This window comes from Pelophylax lessonae (assembly GCF_965119305.1).
Source record: "Pelophylax lessonae genome assembly, chromosome: 10".
NCBI lineage: Eukaryota > Metazoa > Chordata > Amphibia > Anura > Ranidae > Pelophylax > Pelophylax lessonae.
This window is the reverse complement of record NC_138777.1, coordinates 89,282,588-89,306,450: the sequence shown is the minus strand read 5'-3', so window position 1 is coordinate 89,306,450 and position 23,863 is coordinate 89,282,588. Positions and strand designations below refer to the sequence as shown.

Here is a 23,863-nt window from a genome sequence, read left to right as displayed (position 1 = left end):
ATGGAAATTTGCCTACCAAAATAGGAACATTAAAATTTCATTTTCTCATTCATCTTGTTTCACTAGTTACTCCATTTTCTTGATACCTTTGTTACCCTTGTTAAAGTTGCTTAGTCATTTTAACAGTAAAAAAAGCCAATAACCGGTATGCTGAGCTTGCCTGCTCCTTTCCACCTCTTCCCCATTCATCCCTGTTGGCCAATCGCTATAATGGTCTTCCCCACTAAGGAAGGCCATAGGGGCAGGCAAGCTTTGAATCTACAGTACTAGAAAATGCTGAAGGTTTACCCAGTTAGAATAGCCACAATTTGGGACACATTGGGTGATAGCTGCTGTTTGTATAGACACCTCTAACTACCTGCATTTTATACCTGTCAGCAGCTTTTGACAGTTGCAGGTTTTTTTTGGGTAGCGTTAGTAGTTCACTAGTTTATTTAATGGAGTTTCTGTTTGAGTAATTTTTTACTAAGTGTCACTTAGCTTTAGCCAGCACTCCCAAGCCAGAATTATGTTTGTAAGATTTACACAGTCTTTGCTGTATATACAGTATATTTCAACTGTTCATTTAGCTGTTTATTTGAATCCCTTCTTTAGGTAAATCTATGTACATTTCTTTATCCCACAACTAAGGCTACATTCACATGTGGGCGTAGCGGATCGCGGGGAGAATCACAGCGATTCTGCCCGCGATCCGGAAATCATTGCAAATTGCTGGACGCCTGTGCGTTGCCCGTGATTTGCAATGGCACCCCAAACGCTGTGCGATTTTGCCGCGATTTCCGCCTGCCGAATTGCGGTAACATCGCACAAACAAAATCACGGGACGCATGACGCCCCAAAGAAGCTCGTCTACCTTTTTTGGGCATCATGCGTCCCGCGATTTTGTTTGCGCGATGTTACCGCGATTCGGGAGGCGGAAATCGCGGCACCATCGCACAGCCTTTGGGGTGCCATTGCAAATCATGGGCAACGCACAGGCGTCCCGCGATTTGCAATGATTTCCGTATTGCGGGCAGAATCGCGGTGATTCTGCCCACGATCCGCTACGCCCACATGTGAACGTAGCCTTAATGAATGTGTGCAACAATTTTGCTCACTTCATTTCTGTAGGTTAGATTCCTTCTTGAAGTGTTTTTTTTTTTTAATGTGCTTTTGCAGTACAATCTACCAGTTGGCCAAATGCCCTTTGTCTATTTTCATCTAATCTCCTGATAGACAGAGCATTAGGAGTCAGGCTACACATGCTCAGTTTGGTGTGTATTGCTAGAGAGTTTTTTTTTTTTTTTCTTGGGAGAGTATATGTGATCAGCACAGGGCCAATCAGCACTGTCCAGACAGAGGTTTAGGGGAGAATGAAAACTCTTCCAACAAGCTTTAAGCAGACACTGATAGAAGTCACAAGACTGCTCTAACTGCTGATGAAAAGCAGTATTTAGCAGTTTATTTTTACTAAAACTATTGCATTTCCATGTTCTGTGTACTGAGGGAGACCAGATATAGTGAATACATGGTCCTGGGTTGAAGTCTTACTGTATTCTCTTTCTTGTTATGAAGCGTTCAGGTGACAGCTGTTATTTTTCTATTTTTCCAGGATGAACAGTTTGATGGCTTTGTGGTGGAGGTGTGGAGCCAGCTGGGTGGTCAGAAGAGACAGTGAGTAAACCAATCCAATTTTGTTTATTTTACATATACAGTATAGACTTGTGTTAGCATATAGATTGATGAGACCCATGTTGTGCTCCCCCATTCTGCAGGTATATTTAGTGACAGTGTTAGACTGTTAGTGCTATTCAATTCAATGGAGCCCTGATTGTCTCAGAGTGCTTAATCTTTCTTTTCAAAGTCTATGTACTGCTGTATTGAAGGTTATTGGAGGGTAGCATCAACACACATTTGAGGACTTATGCTAGTTGTATGATAAATACTTCAATTTTTCTTTTTACTATACACTATAGTGGGGAAAAAAATTAATTTTACTTTTTTATTTTACTAAGGCGCCGTTCACACATTGGCATCTCGGATCGCGGGCAGAATCGCAACGATTCTGCCCGTGATCCCTATTTTATTGCAAATCGTGGGACGCCCATGCAATTTCTGTGACTTGCAATGGCACCCCAAACGCGGCGATTCATGCTCAACGAATTGCAGTAAAATCACGCAAACAGAATCGTGGGATGCTTGTCGCCCTAAAAAAGAACTTCTTTTGGGCGGCAGGCAGCCTGCAATTATGTTTGTGCGATTTTACTGCGATTTGTCGGGCATTAATCACGGCAAAATCGCGCCGGTTTGGGGTGCCATTGCAAGTCACAGGAATCGCATGGGCGTCCCGCGATTCTGCCCGCAATCCAAGATGTGAACGGAGCCTAAAGGTTGTCTTTAATAACACATGTTATGAAAAAGATGGTGTGTACTTAAAAAAAAGGAATTTAACTCAGCAGTTTGTGCTTTAGGGTGCTTTTTTAAATCCATTTGCAAGCAAATAAATAACTGAATCTACTGTTTGTAACTGAATATGAGGTTTTATGTCCAATGATGGCATACTATGCAGCAGAAATATCTGATGATTATGTATATGATTTAGGAGAAGGAAATGTGTGGACTTGACTACTCAATCACTATATCCCTGAGGTATACTGGGCACATTATCATTATTATTATATAGGATTTATATAGCGCCGACAGTTTACGCAGCGCTTTACAACTTGAAGGTAGACAGTACAAATACAATACACTTTAATACAGTAGGAATCAGAGGGCCCTGCTCGTTAGAGCCTACAATCTAAGAGGGAGGGTCAAGAGTTACAAGAGGTAATAACTGTGGGGGATGGGCAGATGGAGAAAATAAAAGTACAGTTGTTAGGTGGATGCCAGATAAGTTTCTCTGAAGAGATGTGTTTTCAGGATGTAACGGAACCTCAGACCCACACTGTACTTGTGGTCTTCCGTCAGTATACGGCTTCCTCCCAGTCATGAACATAGATATCAAATCCCAGCCACCGTCATACAAAACTAGCCTGAAAACTTAGCTTGTATGTGTCTGGAAACAACTGACTCCTTTATTAAAACAAGCAGCAGACTTTTATACACTTGAGAAGCATGACAGTCACTACATGAACAATGACCTGAATATTTACATAAAAAATCACACAATGGTGAGATAACGAGGTACAGCTGACTCATGGCTAATCCCATCTAGACAAGGTTATCATTCACATGCTAATTAGCTCAGCGTACTTGAGTCAGCCTGGAAGCCCAGACTGCCGGCACCAAAGGTAAAACAAGATATAATATACATTATTATAGTGTAAATACTGAGAACCCACCGTAAACAATAGGTGAGCAAATCAGCATAATTTACAATGCGTGGAAGACAGGTGTTTGAGCTGATGACATGCACCTGTCACAAGTCTGACCAACTGAAGCAGTCCAAACCATCAATTTATCTGTCACATCGTTTGTTCATTCTCAGTGATGGTCGGTGAGTACTGTCACACAGGGATCGTCTGAAAGTAGACAAAGTAGGAGATAGTCGGACAGATGAGGGTAGAGCATTCCAGAGGATGGGAGAAGCTCGGGAGAAGTCCTGGAGGCGAGCATGGGAAGTGGTTACAAGGGAGCTAGAGAGCAGGAGGTCCTGGGAGGAACAAAGAGAATGAGTTGATTGGTATTTTGAGACCAGATTAGTAATGTAGCTGGACGCCAAGTAATGGATGACTTTGTAAGTTATGGTTAGTAACTTGAATTTAATTTGTTGGTTGAGTGGCAGCCAATGGAGGGATTGGCAAAGAGGAGTAGCAGACACAGAGCGGTTTGCAAGGTGGATAAGCCTGGCAGCAGCGTTCATGATGGACTGAAGGGGGGATAGTCTTTTTAAAGGTAAGCCAATGAGAAAGGAGTTGCAGTAATCGAGACGAGAGATGACCAGGGAGTGGATTAGAAGCTTTGTGGTATCATTAGTTAGGAAGGACGTATCTTGGAGTTGTTGCGGGGGTTGAGGCGGCAAGCTTTGGACAGTGACTGGATGTGTGGTCGAAAGGTTAGTTCAGAGTCCAGGATTATACCTAGGACCTTGGCATGGGTGGATGGGTTGATAGTTGTGCTGTTGATGTTGACAGAGAAATACAGTAAACCCCCCTCCATTGCGGGGGTTACGTTCCGGACCCAGCCGCGAAAAGTGGAATTCCACGAAATAGAAAAACCCTATTAAAATGCATTGTAGGCATGATTTTTTTACTGTCACTGTACGTGTAAAAGCATTTTAAGGTCTTTAAACACACTTTTAAAACAATAGAAACTCATTTAAACACATAAAAGATACTAAGAGACATATGCAATGTGATATGGAAATACTCGCGCCAAGGAGTGCAAAATAATGTCTGTGGGAAGCTGCAATGTAATCAGGTGCACTAAAAATTAGTGATCTAGGATTGTGAACAGAAAAAAGCTTACTGCGCTACCCTTTTAGCTAGTGAACAGCTCTTGGTATGGGTTGTTAATTAACAAAGTGCAGTATGGTGAATAAAAATAAATAAATAAGTAAGTATGGATCACTCCAAACTCAAATGTAAAGTGCAATAATACCCATATGAAATAAAATGAAATAAATACAATAACAATATAAATATAAATATCAAAGAATGGTGCAACAACAGCATACATTAAAAATATGACTTAAATAGTGACAGTCCGTTTAACGTGACTAAAGTGCAAAGTGCTGAATAAAAGTCTCTTGTGCAGATTTCAAACGGTGGTGACTCCTGTGACCCTTTGATCACCCTCCAGTGCTCGAAGGTAAGGTAGCCCACTTACCAGATATGGTGGATTCTTATGGCGTACGCCAAAAAGAATCTATAAACGCTTGTGTGTTTCTCCTAACCTCGGATGGTCCGGTTCTGTGTTTGGCCCATAAGTACTCGGGATAAACAAGAAAGAGAAATGCTCCTCATAGTGTAGAAAGGTAACGACCTTTATTACTCGAACACATGCATAAAACCACACTCTTCATGTAAAAAACACATCCAGTAAAAAGTCCTTAAAAACTGTGATGAAAAAACTCCAGAAACTCTCGTGCAAATATCGCAAAGGAAAACCGTGATAGGTCACAGCAAAAAGTGTGGGGTACCCATATGGATACTAGTACCGCTGCTGAGCTTCCATAGTGCCTCGCGGCACGGTAAGTCTGGACGCTGTGTGATCACCGCTGGGTTCGCCGTACCCGGAAGTGGTGTGGCGGCGTGCGGTCCAGCGATAGCTCAGAGCGAGGCAGCGTGCGTACCAACTTGACGCGTTTCGTCAGAGATGTGACGTCTTCGGAAGTCCACTTCCGAAGACGTCACATCTCTGACGAAACGCGTCAAGTTGGTACGCACGCTGCCTCGCTCTGAGCTATCGCTGGACCGCACGCCGCCACACCACTTCCGGGTACGGCGAACCCAGCGGTGATCACACAGCGTCCAGACTTACCTGCATAAGGGGCTTAGAGAGCTGGAGGTGGAGAAAAGCAGTACACTAATCTTCCTAGTGAATGGCTGTGGTGGGGGGGGTGTCAACACAGGTCTGATCAATGGAGGACAGGCAGTATGTTCTCCCCGCACAGCTCAGTTTGAAATAGGAAAGCAAGGGGGACTGGCAGGAACAACAGGTACTTAACACAAAGGAAGCAGAACAAAGAAAACAGGATACTTTTAATACAGGTACATGGAACAACGGATGCATATCAGGAATATGAAATCTTGGGGTAACATATTTAAGAGTTATTCTGAGATTGAAGCATCGGGAGTCGATGGTCCAATTATACATTTATTCCAAAATTGGATAAAATGCTTTATCACAGAGCCAAGTCATTATGGGGTCATAGAATGCCCCTTTATCAGGGCCTAAAGTGAGAGATAATAAATACTGGACTAAACACAAAGTATGTGGTTTTTAAGCCAGGAAATTGTTGGAGCACAAAGTCTGTCAGCATTTGGTCTAGTAATATTCTTACTGTGGTACTTCTGTTAAGTAATTTCAAGACATCCTTTGGTATTAGGATGACAATAGGGGTGTCAGTAGCACAACAATGTGTGTAACAAATTAGTGTACATCACAGAGAATAGATATCAGTGTCTGATCTCCTTTATGAGCCATTATCCTTAATGAGCCATTATAAATGCATGTTGTTTAGCAAACGAACAAGTTTAGTAAGGTGAACTTGCCAACTGATTCAATAAGAGATGCAAGAAAGACTGGCAGCTAAAGCTGAATTCCAGGCAGATATAAAAGTAACACAAATACATTCAGCTATTTACAGTTGTGCTTATAAGTTTACACACCCTGGCAGAATTTATGATTTCTTGGCCATTTTTCAGAGAATATGAATGATAACACAAAAACATTTCTTTCACTCATGGTTAGTGTTTGGCTGAAGCCATTTATAATCAATCAACTGTGTTTCCTCTTTTTAAATCATAATGACAACAGAAACTACCCAAATGACCCTGATCAAAAAGTTTACATACCCAAGTTCTTAATACTGTGTATTGCCCCCTTTAACATCAATGACAGCTTGAAGTCTTTTGTGGTATTTGTGGATGAGGCTCTTTATCTTCTCATATGGTAAAGCTGCCCATTCTTCCTGGCAAAAAGCCTTCAGTTCCTGTAAATGATTGGGCTGTCTTGGATGAACTGCACGTTTGAGATCTCCCCAGAGTGGCTCAATGATATCGAGGTCAGGAGACTGAGATGGCCACTCGAGAACCTTCACTTTATTCTGCTGTAGCCAATGACAGGTCGACTTAGCCTTGTGTTTAGGATCATTGTCATGTTGGAATGTCCAAGTACGTCCCATGAGCAGCTTCCAGGCTGATGAATGCAAATTTTTCCTCCAGTATTTTTTGATAACATACTGCATTCATCTTGCCATCAACTCTGACCAAATTTCCTGTGCCTTTGTAGCTCCCCAAAACATCAGCGATCCACCTCCATGTTCCACAGTAGGAATGGTGTACCTTTCATCATAGGCCTTGTTGACTCTTCTCCAAATGTTGCGTTTATGGTTGTGGCCAAAAAGGTTGTTCATGCAAAAACAGGAAAAAGTTTTTTAAGTGTCATGGAAATGAGCTTCGGTTGTGAATTCTGGCAGTACATGGGTAATTAGACTGGCAACTAAACTAATTCACAAATATATATTTCAATTGTATATTCCTCCATTTGCCTGGAGTTGAGCTTTATTGGTAACTGTTATCCTGTTAGTAAAACCTATATTATTTTACTGTACTACAGGACACCAGCCATAGAAGATTTTAACTTTAAAAATGTAAAATCGGCAATTAGGTGACAAGCATCAGTAATGTAATGATAAATGGTCGTTTAAAAAAACACACTAAAATGCAGCACTCAGTAGTGAACAAGCTAGTTTGAAAATAATGCAATTTTTTTTGTTCTTCAGTCACTTAGTCATGTTCGACTCTTCGTGACCTCATGGACAATAGCGCGCCAGGCTTTTCTGTCCTCCACTGCCTCCTGGAGCTTACTTAATTTCATGAATGCTAAATTAATGAATGGCCCATTTAATTACATGCACCACACCCTGAGTTTGAATAACAAATAAAGCAGTTTGTATTTTTAGGATTTTTAAGGTGCTATCACAGAAATTCTTTACAAACAGTATTTAAAATTCAAAAAGTTTTTATTTAATCACCATATTAAAATTCAACATATAAAATTATTCTTATGCATACGTCAATAAACCAAACTTTCTCATCATGTTTCGCTAGGAAGTCATAGCTTCTTCAGGAGATTTTGTCTGGATATTATCCGCATAAGCTAATAATAAACAAATTATATAATTATTTATTGCATAACAAACAATGTTCATATAAAGAAAAAAACACAAATATATATCACAATTTGTATTACATAACAAAACAATTATGCTTACATGTATTGGATTTACCTAAGGAACATTGTATTCCACTCAGACACTGCACCTTCAAATTTGCAGGGGAAATCCCCTAACCACAAACACCAAGTAAAGGACAACTAGGATTTTACCCAAATAAGTGCATATTTGGATGGATATCAGTGTACCATAAGGAGCACTAGGGGTCAGATTCTGAACACAAAATTTAGGCCGCGGCTTGCCACCTGCTAGGCCATGTGGTCAGCTTGGCATCTCCCTTGAAAGGAGAAATGCTGTGGGGGCGCTTCATTTTTTTAATGATAGCCTTGCCACCATTATAGTGTTGGATACCCGCCCTGTTTTAGTGAGGGTACCCTGCCTGCGCTTCGCATCACAGGGGGAAGCCTCCTTGGAGACTTCCTCTCAGAAGAGATCTGTTGGCTCAGGGGCCTACAGTTGTGTTCAAAATGATTCAACCCCCACTGAAATTGATTGTTTTGGCCAGTTTGACATTTTTTTTTATCATTCAGTCATCCTGCTTACAATTAAATCAAAGAGGCACGTGTAGGTCAGACAAATATAACATAACATTTATAATGAAATAACCACAAATGTCTTTTCTGTGCTCACATCATTGTCCGTTTTATTCAACCCCCAAGTGACATTCAATCTTAGTACTTAGTACAACATCCTTTTACAGTTATAACAGCTTTTAAAGGTGAAGCATAGCTTGACACAAGTGTCTTGCAGCGATCTACGGGTATCTTCGCCCATTCGTCATGGGCAAAAGCCTCCAGTTCAGTCACATTCTTAGGCTTGTGCACTGTCTCTGGTTTCCTCTGAATGAAGACATTGTGTTGCCTTCCCTGTGTCCTAAGCCTATGCATCCTAAGGAGATTGCCTTGCATTCTCTGGATGTTGTTCAGGCGATCAGGGTGTACCTGGCGGCAACTGAGTCATTTGGGAAATCAGACTTACTGTTGTCCTTGCGGATGGACCTCTCAAGGGGTTGGCTGTGTCTGCCTTGACCATTTCCAGTTGGATCAGACAGACGGTGGTGCAGGCCTATTTAATCAATTGTCAGGTTCTTCCTTTCCCTGTTCAGGTGTATTATACACAGGTGCTTAGTGCCTCTTGGGCCTTCCATCATCAGTCGTCAGTGATGCAGGTTTGCAAGGCGGCCACTTGGTCATCTGTGCACACTTTCACAAAGTTTAGTGGATGCTGCTTTTGGCAAGGTTTTGCAGGCTGCTGTTTGAGAGGACTAATCCTCTTTGAGGGTGTATGTTTCAGATGAGTTACAGTTGTTCCTGGTTGAGCTCCATGTTACCTGGTTGTCTAGGTTTAGCTTTTGGGAATTTTTTTCTGCTGTGTTTTTTCCCACCCCTCATGTTTGACACTGCTTTGGGACGTCTCAATGGTCAAGTAGATTCTGGAGCTGTGTCTGTCAATGAACGAAAGAGAAAATTGGATTTTTGTCTTACTTTAAAAAACTTTTCGCTGATGATCATTAATGGACATAGCACCCGCCCCTCTAGTTGGGTTATATTTCTTCTGACACTGCTTTGCAACAAAACAGAGTGTCTATAGCAGGAAGTGGCAGTATATCCCCAGAGACTGCCCCATAGGCGTGGTAAAGCTTTTTCCTGCCTAATGTCCTACTCCTGTAGGAAGCAGCATAACCTAATAGTCAAGAAGATTCTGGAGCTGTAATGAGACAACCAGGGTGTGTAGAACACCCTGGATGTCTCCCCTGTGCTGCACTAAATGTAATGCAATGCATGTCATACTGCAATACATTCTTTCACAGACTTGATGGCCGAGGAAACTGTCAATGGGGACCCAGAAGTGATGTCATACAGGTCACTTCCAGGTAAACACTTCCCTCCCGTCTACCCAGCGGCATCTGCTATGCTGGTCCCGGCCCGCAGATGGGCAAGCAGAGCCTGGGATACTTAGTGTGTGTGTGTGGGGGGGGGGGGGGGGCGCTCGTGGAGTATGTGGAAGCATTCAGGCAGCAGCGCATCCACTCAAATTCTTTCATCCAAAAAGTAAACTGCCTAGAGCCCAGAACTTAATTTCCCGAGCGTTGGACGATTATAATTGTGCATTCCTGCACCTGGTGCCAACAGTGAGTGGGCTGACAAAAGCCCAGATGCCAGGACACAATTTCTTGTGCCTACGGCGACTTGGCGCCTGGGATTTGTCAAGCCCTGATTTATACAATATTTAGGCTTCCTCTCGCACTGCTTGGACTTTGGCAGGGGAGCAAAGCAGGGTTTGTCCACTGTTTTGGGTTTCTTTTTGCTCTGGGATTTAAACCACTGGCCATGAAACTAAACCCGAATATACAAGGTCTAGACCTAGCAGGATATAGGTATAAAATCTGTCTTTGTGGACACTATAATTATGTTCCTAACTTATCCACCTTTCCTTGCCCAACTTTCTCTTTGTGCTAGACAGATTCAAACAATTTTCTAGGCTCTAAATTAACAAATAAATGCCAAGCCCTAAACATAAGTCTATATCAAGGCGTCCTCTCACAACTTCACAATAACTTCTCACTAGGCATTCACCAACCTACTGTATTTGGAGGTCTATCTTACTTTCTCCCAGGAACACCTATACTCTGCTAATAACCCATTCCTGTGGAGACAATTCCATCTACTTACTAAAAAATTACCAAACCCCATGGCTGGGATGCATTGCGGCATTAAAAAGGACTCAATTTCCCAAATTCTTTCCAAGTCTTTCTTATTGAAATCCCCTCCACCCTGAGCATTCTTCGTAAACAATTATAATAAAAAAAAATTTAATTTTATCTGGGGTAGCAATAAACCCAGCATAAAGCAGATAGTTCCAACCCAAACATCAAGGTCACCTATTGGTCCCACATATTAACAACTATTATATGGCTGCACAAATTTCCCAACTTGTGACCTACTACAATATTTCAAACCTTCCCCTCTGAATCTCACTGGAAGCCCTCAAAGTGGACCCAGTTTTAGTAGAAACCCTAATATGGATTCCTCCCCATTCATGCAGACAGATTAGCAATCCCTTTATTTGCCACTTGTAACTGGATATTCCACCATGGATGTACAGAACCAACATGATTTTGTTGGTGGGTGGGACAGGGTCATTCACTTTACCTCCCTCCAAAGCTCCCATAAAACACCATCATATCCAATTGCCTTATCAAAGCATTGGAAATAAAATCCAGCTATAATCTACCCATGCGCTGGCACATGGCCCTGTAACATTTGTTGAAATTCGTACCTATTGCCTCAGTCCTATACTGTAGAGGTTTTTGAACCTGAGGCACTGGGAATGTCTCAAAATCAGAACATACTGAACCAATGTATACCAGCTGGTGTACATGCTCCTGGGCAAAGGTATTCCAAAAACTCCAAATGCAATCTAGCGAACTGAAAATCCACAAACTTGCATAAATACCTGTTTTTTGCTAAATGAGAAAATAGTCAGGATCTTCAAGGACTCTGCAAATTTGAATGGGTTTCAACTCATTTGTAGGTATAGTTGCACTAATTTTCATTAGTAAATGCAAATTTGGTAAAGCTTCATATTATAAATAATACCTAATCAGGTGCAAGAAAAATAAAACAGTATTTTTGCTTGTGCATGATTGGATGATGGAAAACAGCAACACTTTACCACATTTACTAAGCCCTGGGAAAAATGAGTGCAACTGCATTTACAAAGTGCACAGTCTATTTGCTTTTCATAAATCCACCCCATTGCTTACACCCTGTATTTGTAACTACTTTGTCATTAACTCTATAAAAAATTAATAAAAATGTATTGAAAAAAATATGACGTGCACTGTTAGTTTATTTCTTGCATAATAAAAAAAATATACTTGCAGTGTGCAGCTGAACTAATAGCAGTGTATTTGAATTCAGTATGAGTGATTTGTATCCACTAACTCAAATAGCTAATATGCTGAACCCTGAACTGCTTGATCTTATTATAATAATAAACTGTTTTTCAGTAATCGAAAAATAAAGTAGTACAGCTTACTATAATCCGAACAATCATGAATTATTTATTCCTGTGCCACCTACAGTAATGCATAAAATCTCCTTTGAAACATGTCATTGTACTGAAGTACACATTTTAAAATGCTTTTAATGGATTTGAACACCTGTTAAATGTATTTCATAACACTGCCATTAAATCATACATGCCAATCAGTGTGCACATTTGCACGTTACAGTTTCAGATGGGCACTTAAAGAAGTTCTCAAAAAAAAAAAAAAAATCAAAGGTTATAATGGCCTGTGCACTGAGTTGACCCCTGAAAAGTACAACAATTTTTTTCTAATTTGTCTCATGTTAAGATTTTGAAATTTTTTCACATATTCTTGTACAACAGTCACACTCTCTGCTTGACTTGAAATTTTGGCAGTTGAGCAGGGATGTCAAAATTTTTATTATAAGGCAAATGTATGGGCAATTATTGTACATGTGCCAGTTTACATAGGGTCCATGTAATTAAATATACTGTAACTGGACTTGCAAATTATAGTGCACAATTAAATGTGTGTGTTGTGGTACAGCATAACACAAGTCCATTGGCACGCATGTACAATGGGTGTCAATGCACTTGTGTAATAATGCACCACAAATTGCACTGCATTTGATGCTTTTCTGTGTGTTGAAGTAGCGCATGGTTATACTCACGTTTTTACTGTACATTACTGCAACACGTTTAGTGTGATGCAACCCTAGCTTTGAAAGTTTTAGTGGCTTTGTACATGTAAAAACCATTTACCACTTACACAAATGTTAACTACAACTTTCCATTACCATCAATGTACACAGTGCCAGAGGCTTTAGTGTATGCACTGAGTTAGAATGAGGACTAGAAACAGAAAAATGATGGCAGAAAAAGAGTAGTCTATCGAGTCTGCCCATGTTTTTTTTTTCCTTAACTTTTTTATCTGAGTATATATGTATGTTTGTCCCAAACATGTTTGAAGCCATTTACTGTTGACTGTCTCACTGCCACTGCTGGTAGTTTATTCCAAGCATCAACTCTCCTTTCAGTAAAATAATACTTTCTAATATTAGTTTTAAACTTTCCTCCAGTTAGTTTGAGGTCATGTCCCTGTGATTTTGGTTTCATATTGAAAAAGCTGCCCTCCTGAACCTTATTGACCCCCTTGATGTATTTAAAGGTTTCAATCATGTCTCCCCTTTCCCTTCTTTCCTCCAGACTGTACATATTAAGTTCCTGAAGTCGCTCTCGATATGTTTTATCCCCCAAACCTTTCACCATTTTTGTTACCCATCTCCAGACTTGTTCTATTTTATCAATTTCTTTCTGTAAGTGAGGTCTCCAGAACTGGGCACATGATTCTATATGAGGTCACGCCAAAGATCTATATAGGGGGATGTGACGGAAGCAGGTATCAGATCCCTGCCCTTTTCACCAACTTGCGACAAAGGACTGGCCAATAACACGCTGGGCTGTCACTTGCGTAACAATACCACCCTCAGCTGCGCCCTGCACAAAGATTTTCAGTTGGAGAGACTCAATTTAAGTGCCAGCAGCCTGAGTGATTGTCACTGGGCTACATTAATTAAACAATTCACCCTTTAGTTACCACCACTGCCTTTTGACAGAGGGATGGAAACTCATAATCTTAGCAATATTAGTTCTGATTTTAGAATATGTCTTTAACACACAATGTCCCCACAGACAGGTATGTTCAGCGTAATATTGTATACTGTAGCACTCTTCAAGAGACAGGGATTCGTTTATCTTGCATTAAAAGCTTAGGGGCAAGACTAAAGTAGACAAAACTTAACTAATGCTAAATCTGCTCTTTGCCACATTCTAAACCTAATCTATCTAGCCCTGTAAAGCAAAAATTGCTAAACTTACCTATTTTGCAGCCGATCTGGTCCGGTCCTAGCATCAGCTGTCAGTGGTGGCTTCAGTGTGGAGGCAGGTGTAGGAGAGGCAGCCGACAACAGAAGCCCTATAGTAGCTCTGTGGGTGACGTCACTTCCCAGGTATTTCACAGCTGTTGTCGGTCCTTTCCTGCACACAGCTTCCACCGCTGGAGCCCGGATTGGCTGCAGATTAGGTAAGTACAGCAATTTTTGCTTTACAGGGTTAGAAAGATTAGGGTTCGAATGTGGCAGAAAGCAAGTTTAGCGTTAGTTACTTTTTGCCTGGACTTACACTTTAACACTTTTTAAAATAAGGTTTAATAATGAAAAGGTCAAATAAAATATTTACAGAAAAAAGGGTGTTACAAAGAAATAATACAGCAACAGAGAAATAAAACCGAGTTGAGAGGGAAGAATACTTGCAGTGTCCTTGATTTTATTCAGTTCAGTCAGTGAGCCAGTTATTATTGGTTCTCAAACTTGACAGATGTTCCTGGTTTGATGGTACATTCAAACTGGCATTTCTTTTTTGTTTGGATTTAAAGGGGTGTTGACAGAGGCCATCTGACCAATAAAGCATCTGAAGAGTGGCTTCTGGGGTGTCACTGTGGTTATGACCCAGGAACAGTTTCTATAAGTATTCATATCTCTGGTTACCTACTGTTTGCAGATGGCTAACGTCCATATTATGGTCCAGCGTGGAATTTGCTTTGAAATAAATACAAATATGAAGGTCTCATGTCTACATTACCTAGGAGGAATAAGGAGCGCCAGTGGTTCCACATATGGTCTGACATAGGGGTGTCTGGACTTGAAACGTTACAAATGAACTGAGGAAAGCAATTATATCTATATTCTAGCTGTGCTATTATTATTTCATGAGTTCTAAAACATGTTGGCATTTCAGAGCTAGAACTGCTAACCTTTCTGCACTTATGTGGATTTCCCATCCCGGCCAACAAAGCTATTTACGACTGGTAGCTGTTAGTTTTCTGGATTGCTCAAGCTTGCGAGAGATTGACAGTTTTTTAGTAGGGCTTCTAGACTTAAATTGTGTATTGAGTAATGGAAAGGTCTGTGTGTCTGGCATGAAGTGGTTGTAAATTTGTTAAGCTGAAGGAGAATGGGGGGCGGGGGAGGTCACTGCAGCTGTGTTCTTATGACAAGATTGCTTGGAAAACTTGTGAGCTGAACAAAATAGCTGCTACACACACAGCTATATATGAACCCAGTATGCAGGACCATTTTAGGGGACTCAGAACCTCCTTCCTCCTGTTGGTCATCCCTCTAGTGATGCATCCTAGAATTCTATTCACTTTTCCAACTGTCTGGTCACACCGTTTGCTCATTTTGCAGTCATCTGAAATAAGTACCCCCAAATCCTTTTCCTCTGTAGTGCTGGCCAACACTGTATCCCCAATGTTGTATTCTCTCAAGGGACTATTTTTCCCTAGATGCAAAATTTTACATTTAGAAACATTGAACTGCAGTCCCCACTGCTTCGACCAATTTTCCAGCAATGCCAAATCATGTTCCATGTTACAGACACCTCCAGGGATATCAACCCTATTACACACCTTTTTATCATCAGAAGAAAGACATACCTGGACTAATAAGCCTTTAGTTATATCACTTACATATAAATTAGAACAGGACCCAGTAAAGAGCCTTGGGGTACACCACTAGTGACTGCTCCCTGTTCTGAGTGAACCCCATTTACAACCACACTCTAGTATCTATCCTTTAGCCAAATGCATATCCACTGAGCCACCGAAGGGTTATGTCCTAGCTGTATAACTGTTGTATTAGATCATTATGTGGAACTGTATCAAATGCCTTGCTAAAATCAAGATATGCTATGTCCACAGCACCACCCTGGTCCAAAACATTGGTAATATAGTAAAAAATTAAATCAGATTAGTATGACTTGATTTGCCCTTAGTAAAGCCATGCTGCTTTGGGTCCAGCAAGTTGTGTATTTTTCTTTTCCAGATTGATTTCATTAACTTGACTTGAACTGTTGTTAAACTCACTGACCTATAATTGCCAGCTTCTACCTTGCTGCCCTTCTTGTGTGGATAGGTACAGTATTAGCTGTCTGTCAGTCATGGAGAACTTCTCCTGTTAGAAGAGATTGATTAAAAAGATCTGTTAATTGTCCAACAAATATACCTCAAACTTCTCTTGACTCTGGGATGAATACCTATATAGAAATCGTTTTGAAATTTTGGTTCCAAGGACAACCAATCACAACTAAATCCTTGTTTATATATTTGAAAAAAAAGAGGAAGAAAGAGGCCAGGAAACCTATGCCTGCTGGGGACCTGTGACCCCAACGGAGGTATTTACGCACTCTTATCCTAAATCAGGCATGTCCAACTTGCGGCCCGGGGGGCCACATGCGGCCCGGAAACCCAGGCAATGCGGCCCACTGCCCCCTGACAAGTTTTTTTTTTTGCTGGGAAAGAAGGAAGTCGAGTCGGGGGCATGGCCACAGCGGCTTCCAACTAATGGTAGGCTGAGGCTGCCTCGGAGGGGAGGGGAGGGGGTGTGAGCATGTGCAGTGATTCTGACTCCTACCACCATGACCACTTCAAATCACTAAAGTGGTCATGGTGGTTATAGTGTTCCTTTATTTTCTCTCAGAAGAAGTAAACCTCCGTATACTGATTCCATTTCATTTGATCATCCTCTAGTTGTGTTAAATTAGTGCGGGGGGGGGGGGGGGGGGGAAGGCGCGGGGCATTTTATTACCTTAACAATAGTATATATTTTATATGTGGCCCAAGAAAATTTCCCTACACTTAATGTGGCCCAGACAAGTCAAAAGGTTGGACACCCATGTCCTAAATGATAGGACTTTCTAAGTTGTGAGGTTGTCATAAATGGAGGGAGCACATTCTAATAAAAATACATCTTTATTCAATATAAAAAAGTAAAACCATGATATACCAAAGACCAATACAATTGTTATAAAACCATACAATGGTGGCACAATTGCCTTTAGCATTCATTGTAGATATAGCATTCAATGTAAATACATTGTCATTCAGTCCAACGCGTTTCGCAGAGCGATCTGCTAATTGGAATGCTTCCTCAGGGACCATATGTGACATTCAAAGACTGTTTCCACAGGCTTATAAAAAAACAAGAAAAAACAAAATAATAAAGAAAAAACATAGTATCCATGTGCTATAACAGCATTTTCATTTTTTAGATGGGTCAGACTGTGTTTCAGTAGTGTGGTGTGCTCATCCATTAGACCAAGTGAACTATCTAAAAAATGAAAATGCTGTTATAGCACATGGATACTATGTTTTTTCTTATATTATAATTATTTATTATTTCGTATACATCGATCCCTCATGAGTGGGGTCTAGGAGGGGTTGCCCATTATCTGTGTCAGAAATACCCACAATTGAGTGCACATAATAAATTTATTGTAGAGAATCTGGAGTTCATTTTAAAGCACAATTGTTTCCAATTTTTGAGTATAAACTGTCAACAAATTAGGGGCACCTCTATGGGGGCCCCCTGAGCTCCATTGTACGCATGTTTCCATTTGGGTCTCTGGGAGGAAGAGGTGGTCTATTTGTCCTCATTGTACCTCAGCCATAGTCGTCTCTGGCTAAGGTATATTGATGAGGTACTCATGGTTTGGGAAGGCACCAGAGAACAATTGGATGAGTTTTTGAATTAACTTAATTTAAATAGTAGGAATATTAAACTAGCTTATTCTGCCTATCCAAAGAAGCTATCCTTTCTTGACCTTCAGATTGAGACTTTTGGGGGTAGAATTTTGACTATGACTTACCGTAAGGAGACAGCAGCAAACACTCTTCTGCAAGCTACTAGCCATCATCCTCATTCACTTATACAGGGAATTCCTTTAGGCCAATTTCTTAGAATAAAACGCAATTGCACACAGGAAAGTGATTTTCATGAGGAGGCAGCAGATATGTATGGTAGATTCAGGGAGAGGGGGCGTGGCCGGGATGTAGACGGCGCCGGACGTGTCCTTGCAGAGCTCCACAACATCCTGCCTTATCCAGCACAGCCGCGGCCCCTGGCCACCGAATCGCGGCGGTTTTGCCCTGATCCACCTCGGGCACTAGTGGGGAACGGATGCCATCAAAAAAATCAGGGGTTTCAGTGCCTACCCCGCGGCCGCGAGGCGCGAGTGCGGCCGCCGCCATCTTGCCCGCACAGGCTTCCTCTTCTCCCTCAGCCTCTCCGGCCGCCCGGGCCTTCTCACAGTCATGGAAGATTTCTGCAGCGGCTGGGACCCCACCTATGGATCAGATAATAGAGCCAGGTACTGGACCATTGCTGGGGACTGCTGGGCAGGCCGGGGGGTCTCCTGGAGGGGGGGGGATATCACAGCCCCTATATTGGCTGCCATTAATGGTTGTAAGACTGCCTTAATGATCAGGAGAGACAACCTGACTTCGGAATGTACCCTGATCCGGCATGATTTGGATAAAATAAGGGGGTGCCTGACTGAAACTGAGAGTCGTATTTCTGAGGTGGAGGATGTTACTGCTTCTCATTCACCACAACTTATTGCTATGCAGGCCCAGGTGAATGCTATGGCGGATAAGATGGAGGATGCTGAAAATGGACAACGCCGCAACAATGTCAGGGTGGTAGGATTCCTGGAGAAAGCAGAGGGATCCAATCCTACTCAGTTTGCTGAAAAATTATTTTGTGATCTGCTCAACCTGCCTGCCCCCCCTCCTACGTATGTGGTGGGAAGGACCCACAGGGTGCCCACCGGAGCTCGCCCGCCGGGGGCTCCCCCACGTCCGTTTCTGGTCAGCTTTCTGAACTTTTGTGACAGAGACCGTATTCTTTCTGAAGCCCGGAAAAGGGAGGAGTTGTAGTTTGAGAACAGGAAGATTGTTGTTTCCTGATTTTTCCGTTGAGACGCAGAAAAAGCGCAGGTCGTATACTGAAGTAAAGGCCTGCGGGCTAAAGGCCTGAAATATGGTATGATGTACCCGAGCCGCCTGCTTGTGGATTATAAGGGATCCGTTCTTTTCTTTAATTCAGCGGGGGAGGCTGCGGACTGGCTAGAATCTATTTGATCTTTCCCCTTGTGCTTGTTCTCTGGATGATTGAGTCTACGGTCTGTTGTGAGGTGTCCTGTTGTGCCCCCTGACTCTTACTCCTGCCTGGTGACTTCCTTGGCAATTATCTTCTTAAAGAGGGTATTTTCTTTACTTCAACCTCCACTATGGCCTGGATTCGCCTGGGTTTGCCCTGGATCCTGCGTTTTGCCCCTTCTGCCTCTTTTCATTGGGCCGTGGTGTGGACTTCAGTACATGGGAGCTCTGTTTTCTACACGTCATTGAACTTGCCTTTCTAAGTACGTTTTTTTTGTATTTTATATTTTTGATTCTTGATTTTTCTTTCCCTTTTTTTTGGGGTGTTGTTGCACTTTTCTTCCTGGCTGGAGGTGAACTTGGACTGACGGCCTCCTTTTAGGGCTGTCTTTTGTGGACGCGGGTATTGCCGGCTGCTGTTCTATGATGCAGCCATACCTTTAATTACTGTTTTGGGGTTTTGGGATCAGGCTGAATACCATGTTCTGTTTTTTTATTTTTCAGGTTTTGGGTATTACAGCAGGGGTGTTTTTTCCTAGGCTCCAGGCTCCATCTAGTGGTCATTTTTTAGATTACATGCATGTGTTTTTTGCTTGCTGCATGGGTGGGGCTAGGAGATCGGGACGGTTCTTTGGGCTGTTCCTGGTCTTCCAGCTCTCCCATTCTATCCTATTTCTTCCTAAAGAACAGCGGTATTTAATTATATTAAAACTGTTCAACCTCATGTTAGCCTCCTCCAGGAGACTCATTTGGATGGGGGCAGGGTGCTCGCTTTAAAGCGGCCGTGGATCCAACGGATCTTTAATGCCATGTATTCCACGTATGCACGTGGGGTGTCTATTTTGCTTGGTAAGAGTGCACCCTGTTCGGTTCAGAAAGTGATTACGGATCCTGGAGGACGGTATGCAATTGTCCTTTTAGATTTGCATCAACAAACGATAGTACTGGTGAGTGTCTACCTACCGCCACCTTTTCACTCTCAGCTCCTCGTAGACCTCCTGGTGACCCTGGCTCCTTACATGCACCTTCCCCTTCTACTGGCGGGGGGTTTTAATGCTATCCTGGATGGCGGACTGGACACCTCTAGCCCAAGGAAGTTGTCTGCCCCTGAATTACTGTCCTGGGCTTCCGCGGCTCAACTTACTGAGTTGTGGCGCTGGAAAAATCCTGGGGTGAGGGGCTACTCCTGCTGGTTCGGAGTTCACAGGACGGCATCCAGGATAGATCTGGCCTTTGCCAACTTGTCTTGTCTTCCGTTGGTACAAGATGCCACTTATTTAGCCGGAGGGCTGTCTGATCATAACCCGCTGCTGCTGACTTTGAGGATGGCAGCTGGGGGGGTGCATGGCGCCTGTCACCCGGATGGCTGCACATGGAGAAGGTGGTGCAACTGGTACAGCCCCATATGCCTGCGTATTGGGAGGACAATGCCTCCTCCACAGCTGGGGTTGTACTGTGGGGTGCTTTTAAGGCTGTCATGCGGGGTCACTACATCTCAGCGATTAAGGCATCCCGTAAAGAAGCTAATGCTGATAGAGAGGCTGTTCCATTGGAGGTACGTAGGTTGGAAGCAGAATACTCGGCTGAGTCGGGGCCTGCTGTTTTTGCGGGCCTGGAGTAGGCCAGGAGGCGCCTGGCCTTCCTGGATACTGACTTTGCTCATGCCAACTTAAAACGTAGAGCGGAGTCACTTTTTGAGAAGGGGACAAAAATGGTAAACTGCTGGCTTATCTGGTGGCAGATCAAAGGACTTCGGTAAGTGTCCCCTGTATTAGGTCCGGTACTGGGGAATTGGTTAGGGACCTTGGGGAGATCTCCCAGGTCTTTATGGCTTATTATGTGGACACCTACTCACCCTTGCCTGCTTATGACCTGGAGGAGCTGGAGCGCCTCCTGTCTGACCTGCTGTGCCGATCTTGGAGGGTGATGATAGTGCTTGGTTGGATAATGATATCACCCTGCAGGAAATAGTAAGGCCATCCTTTCCTTCCCTCCCAATAAATCACCGGGCCCGGATGGATTCCCGGTGGAATGGTATCGGCAGTACTCGGACTCCCTAGCTCCCCGGCTTCAGGCCCTATATGCTGCTTGTTTTGATGAAGGGGCTCTGCCGGGCTCCATGCTGGAGGCATATGGTGTTCTCCTTCCTAAACCGGGTAAGGACCATACCCTCTGCTCCTCATACCGCCCTATTGCTCTGCTTAATGTGGATCTTAAGATCCTCACAAAGGTCTTGGCTACTAGACTGGCTGTGGTCTTGCCCTCTTTGGTGGATATTGATCAGACGGCTTTATGCCGGGTAAGTCCACGGACACCAACCTGCGCCGCCTGTTCACACATTTGCAGGTGTCGCACGCTTCTGCGGGCACTAGAGTGGTGGTGTCACTGGACATAGCCAAGGCCTTTGATACCGTGGACTGGGTGTATATGGGGCTGGTGTTGCGGCGCATGGGGTTTGGTCCTAAGTTCTATAAGTGGATCTCCTTCTTGTATTCTACCCCTCGCATGGCATTGAAAATTGGGTTGTCCCTGACCCCCTTTTTTGCAGTGGGTCGGGGGACCAGGCAGGGTTGTCCTCTTTCGCCCTTCCTGTTCTCCCTGATGATAGAACCCTTGGCCATAGCACTGCGCGCGTCTTCCGAGGTGGGTGCGTTGGAGGTCGGCTCCATTAAGGAATGTCTGGCACTCTATGCAGGTGATATGCTGCTGTTCCTGAACGACTCCAATAGCTCCCTGCATGCGGTTTTCAATATTTTAGATACCTTTGCCAAATTCTCCGGCCTTAGGGTTAATTAGGATAAATCTACCTTGTTCCCAATAGATCTGGGTGCTCTTGCTGCTGCTGATGGTTCATTGCCATTGAAATGGGTTACGGAGTTCACCTACCTGGGAGTCAGGGTGTCGGCTAGGGTGGCGGATTATCTTACTCTTAATTTGCTGCCGCTGCTGGATGTCTTTAAGCGCAAGGCGGAGGTGTGGAGAGACCTGCCCCTGTCGGTTTTGGGGCGCTTTGCCCCTTGATGCCCTGAAGACACGATTTAATCTACCAAATCAATATCTATTCCGCTATCTTCAGCTCCGTCTTGCCTTTCTGGCACAGTTTGGTTCTTCCCGTATGGAGATCATGACTTCTGCACTGGAGACTGTTGTGCAGGCTGCGGATATGCGAAAGCTATTTGTTACCACTCCAATAGCGGTGCGCAGGTGTAGAGAACGATGGGTGGAGTTGGTACCGGACTTAGATGGCGACGATTGGGATGATATGTGGTGTTCCCCTTTCGCTTACTTGGTCTCTGCAAGGGACCGTCTGATCCACTTTAAGTTCCTACATAGGATCTATTATATGCCAGCGAAACTGGCACATATTTATCCGACGTCCTATGCGGAGTGCTGGCGATGCTCGCATTCTCCGGCAGATTTTAGCCATGTCTTCTGGCGGTGCCCGGTGGTCCGGGATTATTGGACATCCGTACTTACTGGCTTGCATTGCGGAGGTGGAAAAGATTTCGGTTCCCAATTCTGTTGAGGTCTGCCTCCTGGGGTTGGTAGATGGCTTGGCCCCCGCAAGGGCACTCCACACGCTGGTCAGCTTGCTTCTTTTTTATGCCTGTAAGGCCCTGCTCCTACACTGGAAGAGCCCGTTGGCCCCCACCATCCTCTTTTGGAAGGGTCTAGTTAATAAGGTATATTAAAAAAAAGAATAGCGCACACATGCAAAAGAAATTACCAAATTTGAAGACAATCCATAAATAAAAATGGGGATTTGGTCCCACCATATGGCCATATAGTGCTCAAGCCCACCACTACGTCAAAGTACCCCATTATCAGTGGGTCCTACACTATCCATGAAAAAGAGATGAATCCAGCCTTTCTAACCCTTGGAGACAACACTCCTTGCTGGGAAAGATGTGCAAATGCACTACAGGGGACTCCTCCTATATCCACTTGATAGTGGACACTGATGGAGTACAGGTGTGTGTGGGGGGTGGGGTGGGTTGCTCAACCTCGGTAGTCTGGTTGTCTCCAAGGGTTAGAAAGGCTGGATTCATCTCTTTTTCATGGATAGTGTAGGACCCACTCATAATGGGGTACTTTGACGTAGTGGTGGGCTTGAGCACTATATGGCCACATGGTGGGACCAAATCCCCATTTTTATTTATGGATTGTCTTCAAATTTGGTAATTTCTTTTGCATGTGTGCGCTATTCTTTTTTTAATATACATGTCTTTTGGTTCATAGCTGCACCAGCTTTAGAAATACATGGGTATGCTCCCCCAAATTTTTTGCTAGTTAATAAGGTGACTCCGCTCTATAAGGCTACGTATCTCAGCAGGGGGTGTCCTCGTAAGTTTGATAAAGTATGGAAGCTGTGGATAGATTCTCCGGCCTCGACCTCCACTGAGCAGTCTTAGGGGTCTTACTGTATTTTGGATTGGGGTGGCTGGGGGGTGTGTTGCTGACTGCTGATGTCACTTGCCTAATACCCTGCTATTGCTGAATTATCGTTATCTACTTTTTCAACTGATTCTCATTTTTTATAATTAGGAACTGAGGTTGCTGGTTACTGTTCGCTTGCTTTGATTGTATCTCTGCATTGTAGACTTGCTACTGATGTGTTGGGACGGCCTTGAGGGGTTTTCTGGCCCCCTTGAGGGGCTCTGTTTTTGAATAATGGACCTGCTGGGTGGAGCCTGGGGTGGTGGGTGGGGGTGACCTGTTGTCGCTTGTTTTTTCTGTATCTGCCCTGCGTGGCAGTGTGTTGTGTTTGTCTGTTTTTGTTTTCTTGAATTGTATTAGAAAGGCTAAAAAGAGAGCCATCATTAAAAACGACAATACCTCTTAAAACCCAAAAAACACCATGATTAAGAAAATAAAAATAACCATACTAGAATAATTACACGATATGGATCACAATGGAAGCAGGTTAAATCGGTTCTGAATCAGCATTGGCATAT

The 23,863-nt window shown here is 43.2% G+C and overlaps 1 protein-coding gene across 1 annotated transcript in view; it reads left to right on the top strand.

Moving 5' to 3' along the window:
* The window catches only part of CHID1 (chitinase domain containing 1), a 1,130,290-nt gene that overhangs the window by 56,101 nt on the left and 1,050,326 nt on the right, over window positions 1–23,863 (top strand). The window contains exon 7 of the mRNA XM_082269929.1: window positions 1,592–1,653. Within this exon, the coding sequence (XP_082126055.1) occupies window positions 1,592–1,653 (62 nt within the window). The remainder of the gene's footprint in view (window positions 1–1,591; window positions 1,654–23,863) is intronic.